Source organism: Athene cunicularia, assembly GCF_003259725.1.
Source record: "Athene cunicularia isolate RWA chromosome 2 unlocalized genomic scaffold, athCun1 chr2_part1, whole genome shotgun sequence".
NCBI classification, from domain to species: domain Eukaryota; kingdom Metazoa; phylum Chordata; class Aves; order Strigiformes; family Strigidae; genus Athene; species Athene cunicularia.
This window is the reverse complement of record NW_020799095.1, coordinates 59,936,419-59,942,418: the sequence shown is the minus strand read 5'-3', so window position 1 is coordinate 59,942,418 and position 6,000 is coordinate 59,936,419. Positions and strand designations below refer to the sequence as shown.

At 38.0% G+C, this 6,000-nt stretch overlaps 1 protein-coding gene across 1 annotated transcript in view; it reads right to left on the bottom strand.

Moving 5' to 3' along the window:
* Positions 1–206: 206 nt before the first annotated feature.
* Positions 207–6,000, bottom strand: part of LOC113477149 — a 54,543-nt gene continuing 48,749 nt past the window's right edge. The window contains exons 4-5 of the mRNA XM_026843308.1: positions 2,577–2,721; positions 207–1,618 (exon numbers count right to left, since the gene is read on the bottom strand). Coding sequence (XP_026699109.1) covers positions 1,590–1,618; positions 2,577–2,721 — 174 coding nt within the window. The 3' untranslated portion in view covers positions 207–1,589. The remainder of the gene's footprint in view (positions 1,619–2,576; positions 2,722–6,000) is intronic.

Below are 6,000 nucleotides of genomic sequence, written 5' to 3'. Positions count from 1 at the left end.
GTCATTCACTCATTATGGGGTAATCAGCATTACCCCAGCATCTGAAGTAATTGATGAAAAGCACAACTCTGCTCAAGCAGAAGAAATCCACAGAAAAAATCTGGAACTAGATAGTTTATCTTCAGCTAGTTTCTTTTTCAAAATTAAGTACTACAGTTAACAGGCGAAGCAAACATTAAAAGGCAATTTTATTTCTGTTATGATAGAGTCATCCAAGTAATACCTGATGCAATAGAACCCACAAAAATCACACCACTTCTTGTAAATATTCAGTTTATTTTTAACACCACTTCTGTCTGCACATAACTCATAAAAATACACACATATGCACGTGCACAAAAATAATTTTAAAAAATTTTAAAAGGGGAAACCAAATTGTTATCTTGTAAACCCAAAGAAAAACTGTTTTCAAGAGTGACATTTAATCCTCTGAGTTGTAACCTAATGTCATTTAATGATTATTCAGATAGATGAGAACCATAGATTTAAGTATCAACATTAATCAACATTGTTCAAGACATTGGGAAAGATCTTGCAAAGGTAAAAGTATCTGAAAAAGTTTTAGCGTAGCAGCGTGAACAAGGGGGCACCAGAAAAGCATACACGTTAGAAAAATGTCACTGATTACTGTGTTAATTGATTACAGTGTTATACATGAATGATTCAAAATAGCAGGAAGGTAAGAATCTTTTCCATCTGCATTTTCAGAACAAAGAGGATCCTACTGCAGGGAAGACCAAGAGTCAGGACACTGGCAGTCTGCCCTTTATTTCTGCATTCACCTCTGACTTTGGTGACCTTGGAAAAAGAACTTCATCTTCATTGCCTTTGTTCCCCTTCCCACCTTCTCCTTCTGTTTTCCCTGGTAGTCCTTGCCCTTGGGGCATGGACTTCATTTCTGATGCATTTATATGAAGCCAAATAGAATAGACACTGACTGGTTTAAAGAAATGAGCAATATTTTAATACTACTAAGAAAGCATGAGGGTAACCGCTAGGTTGCTTAAAGCTGCTATAGCTCCCAGGGAAGCACAACTGACCAATGTTAAGACCCCAGCAAAATGATCTTCTTTGGGTTCTCGTAAATTCTGCAGCCTGTTGGGACTTGGCTACAGAGCCTGTGGCACAAAGCCATCATTGTTCCTCTTCTGGACATCTTTGCAGCTTTGCAATTACAATAGTGTTGGTTTTTGAACAATTACTGAAAACACTGTCAATGTTTTAGTCATGAAACTTGAAGGACAAATCAGGGATTTTTCCCCACCACCACTAACAGATACAAGAAAACATGAAAAAGCAGGAACAAGCAAACCTGAGAAATCTAGGAATGTCCCACTATTTGGAAGGGGAAAAAAAATTATATTAAATATTTATATTTGCATGATCCAATCTGTGATCTGATCCAGTGAGGTCACCACACTGAAAAGCTTGTTAAAGCCACAGAAGAGTTACGAATGGATCATTTGCAGGACAATGCTGTACGCACAGAGGTGTGGATGTCAGAACCCTAAATCCTGTCAGACAGTAACCATACCATGGATGTGGATCAGGATGTAAACAACTCTGTGGACTATGCATTACCGCAGGAATTAGCTCTTGTCGAAGACAACATGATTTCCTGAAGATTATAAAAAAAAAAAGATGTAGAGAAAGACATGATGTAAATACAAGAGGTAACAGTGTACCTCCCTCCCCCAACAAGAGAGATATAGGAGCAAGAGCCCGGACACTACATTTATCAGTTTTCCTTTGAAAAATTCTGTCTTGTGTGCTCATGTGAACCTTCCAATGTTTTTCTGTCAGCAGAAAAGATTAGTGTGGATTTAAAAGTAACACAAGGTGCTTTTAACTGAACTTTACTCCTCAGGGGGCATCAGAAAATTGACACCAGTAAGGACTCAGCTAAGTGCAGAGATCTGGTGGAGCTAGATCTGGTCCTGAGATCCTGGGTAAGGAACGAGAGGAAATTGATACCTTGCAATAACAGTGACATCTAAAGACACCCAGTGTGTTCTGTAATTCTCTGTCATCAAACACCCTGATACAACTTTTGATCAGCAGCACCTTCATTTAGCAACTTGATGCACATGGGCGTGTTCCACTCTGCATATACTTCTCTAGGTGCTGGGAGGGGTCCAGTGCCTTTCAGTACACAGTGGAAACCACAACGCAAGTCAGAGTGATTGGAACTTTTGCACTCAGACCAATACATGTGGACACATACCTAATTATATATAAAGCAGCTGATTTAAGCCTGCCCTCAGCATACTTTAAATGCTGACCCTTACTCCAGATAGATTGCTCTGGATTGCATTATTGTACTGAGTTTTGAACAGAAAGTGTGACAGTGTTTGGGTGAATGACAGCTCAGGACTCTTGCAACATACCTATGAAACTACCCAAGGATGAAGATCCATGGGCAACCACAACTGTGAAATTTCAGCCCTAACTGATCGCACCCTAGACCCTCCAAGAGAAGCTGGGTTTTCAAATTACCATTTTTCTTCTATCCCTCCCATGGCTTTATGCTTAGGTTTTTCAGCAAGGTACAGAAATACAGAAACTGAAAATAATACCTTTCCACCTTGTGGTACTGTTTTTTCTCTCCCTCAGCTTGATACATGAAGATGTATGCAGCACGCTGTCCATTTCGCTTATGCATTCCTGGGCTGTACTTCTTTCATTACACAAAAGATTTTCTCCAGTAATATCACCAAATGCCTGAAAAACAGAATGGACAAAACCAACATATTATTATGGCAACATTCAGTGAAATATCAGAGGGAATATAGATGACTTTGATTATACTTCCCCACCCCTCTCTTTCTTCCTTTCAAAATATTGTGGCTTAGAAGCTTTTGTGTGTGTGAAATTTTATTCTGTCATACTAATAAACCAGCTTTACAGCAGCTTACAGTTTAGCTTTCATGGTTCAGTTCCACTCCTAGGCTTATAACAATTTTTCTAGCAGTTCTGCCAAAATATTATAAAGTAAAAGTTACTATAAATGTATTCACTAATACAGATAGAGCAGTGAGATTAGCAATTTAAACACATGTGAAAAGTGAATTCGCCTAATTTTTCTCACTCTAAGTGCTTTAGTGAAACAGTGGAATGGAGATTTTTACGCCCATTGCTTTTAATAATTTCTTCTTATGATGTTCTTGACACATGGAGAAGATTTGAGTGAATAAAGAATAGACCTTCAAAGAAGAAAATTGTGACCATGAGCAGGAGATGATGTGTTATAGGACTGGAAACTGGTTATAAAGCCAAGACACTGCATCAGATCCAGCTCAGTTCATTAGCAGTTACCACATCGCATGTCAGATCTTCAGTTTGTGTCATGTGGGTGGCATTTTGCACAAGAGTGCCTTGGCTCCAATTGTTTTCACTTTCTGGAGTGCCCATATAAGAGAAATGTTGCTCGGATAAATGTGAACAGAAACTGAATTTCAGATGCTGAGAAGTAACAGAGCCTCTCTCTAGCTGCTGTTACTCAAACACTAGCACAGAAAAAGCTGATTGCTCCAGTAATATTGTAATGTTTTAATGAATTTTACTATTGTCAACCTGGTTTAGACAGCTGTAATAAATTATACAAATGCTAGTTTTTGTATGGGAATAATCTCTAAATTCTATTGTATTTTTGTATACTTCTATAATCTGTCTGAAGAAGCATTTTAAAATCTTTGTTGTACTTCTGGGTGAAGCTGGAAAGTGCTGTTACCTCTGGAACGGAGGGATACGGGCAACATAGGGGATATTCCCTACCTCACGTAAAAACTGTGACTGAACATTGGAGTGGTCTTGTGCATTCTACATCCTAGGCAAGTTTCTTCATACCAGGCTACTCTTTCTTCTTAGCTAGGTACCACTTATACAAAACAACTACTAGATTATTTTTAATTTTATTCTTTTACACTAAGACATAGTCCAGTTTTAGATTGTCCTAAATTATTTCTCTCATGGCTTAAATGATCTTCAGGGCTGGTCAAACAGAGGTACAACATCATAGCAGGGCTTCATAGCAACACTTTTTATAATATACAAAGTCCAGAAAACAGAAGAAAAAGGGGCCTATAGTATCAGTGAACTACCAGAAACAGCAATATTTTCCCGTTGCAATAACCTGAAAAAAAAAAAAAAAGTTAAAATATCATCAGGGTGTACCTGGAGATTTAATCCTGTTTTCCCAGAAGTTGGAACACTAATTTCATAGAATAATAGAATTGCTTAGGTTGGAAAAGACCTTTAAGATCATCGAGTACAACTGTTAACCTAACACTGCCAAGTCCACCACTAAACCGTGTCCCTAAGTGTCACATCTACACGTCTTTTAAATACCTCCAGGGATGGTGACTCAAACACTTCCCTGGGCAGCCTGTTCCAATGCTTAATAACCATTCTGGTGAAGAAAATTTTTTCTAATATCCAATCTAAACCTCCCCTCACACAACTTGAGGCCATTTCCTCTTGTCCTATTGCTTGTTACTTGGGAGACCAACACCCACCTTGCTACAATCTCCTTTCAGGTAGTTGTAGAGAGCAGTAGGATTTCCCCTCAGCCTCCTTTTCCTGAGACTAAACAGTGTCAGTTCCCTCAGCCATTCCTCATAAGACTTGTTTCTATGCAAAAAAGAGGATACTGGGGATATTTAGAGTTCACTGGAAAAGTCTTTCTATTGGTGTTTGTTAACACATACCAAAAGCTCTTTCAAATCAGATAGTTCACATACCCAGCATGCCTGACCAAAGCAACAGAAACCCTTTGCTACACTTAAGGTGCTATCATTTACTTGTGTACTTTAAATTAAAGTTTGGATGGATGTGTCAGATTTTTTTAGACCTGATCAGATGTTCTGCAGAGTTCTGTTCTTAAAGTCCAAGTTGTTGTTTTTGATAGTGACTTAATAGCAGTAACCTTATGGTTAATCAACCATGTAGTAAAGTTCACTTACTGCAGTGTAATTATTAAGTGAGCAAAAATATAATTGATGCATTTTGTCAATCTGTGTAGCTGCAAGGTACTTTTTCAAAGGTTATTTTTTTATTTAGAAAAAATAAGTTAATGCCATTTTGACAATTATCCTTTGACTTCATAGATTTTACTGCTGATTCAGGTAAAACTATGTGATAGATGAATAAAGATTATAAGCATTTAAGAATGCAAAATACCTTCTGCAGCAATCAGTAGCTCTACCCTTGCAGTATAAAGTCATCCAGAAAATCACTGAAAATACAGTAAATCTGGGTGTTTAAAGTGAGTTGGAATCAAAAGGGAAGTGTTACAACACAAAATAGCACTTTTAAAGAACCCCTTAATTATGAACACTGACATTAGTTATACAGCACAACTACAGTGATAGGACAATATTTTTGCCGTGAGTGTTGGCTCAGACTGAATGGATGCACTTGAACTTGCTCCCATCTCTTCTATGAACATCCAAAGGATTTAGGTTTAATTCCTTAGGCCTCCAAGGAAAAATAAATGTAAATATCCATGCTCATAAAATATATGCATATGTATTGGCTAGGTGTGCAACCTTTGCTCCTCACCCCATATTTTCTGCTAGTAATAAAGAAGCCATTATGGTTTAAAATTGTGTTTCATATGCAGAACAAGTCTATAATGCTGCAGTGTAGGTTATTTCAATCATTTTCTGGTTATCTGAATGTCTATGCATCTTGCTGAGACCCAGTGATGGACCTGTCTCATCACTTTCATGATCCTTCTACTGGACCACAGCATCCACCACAGATAAGCAGGACATGGTGTCTTGATGGAAATACATCTATTTCCCCATAGCACTGTGAGTTTCTGGGGTGGAGAGCATATTAAACCTGGGATTTGGAGAAAACTAGAGAGGGGAGAAATGGCCACATGCTTCAAGGCTGCCTCCTGCACTTCCATCCTGTTGTATGCAGCAGCATAGCCTTGACTGTAGTTGACCTTAATAAATTAATAATTAATAGACAAATTCCATTTAAGACTATATC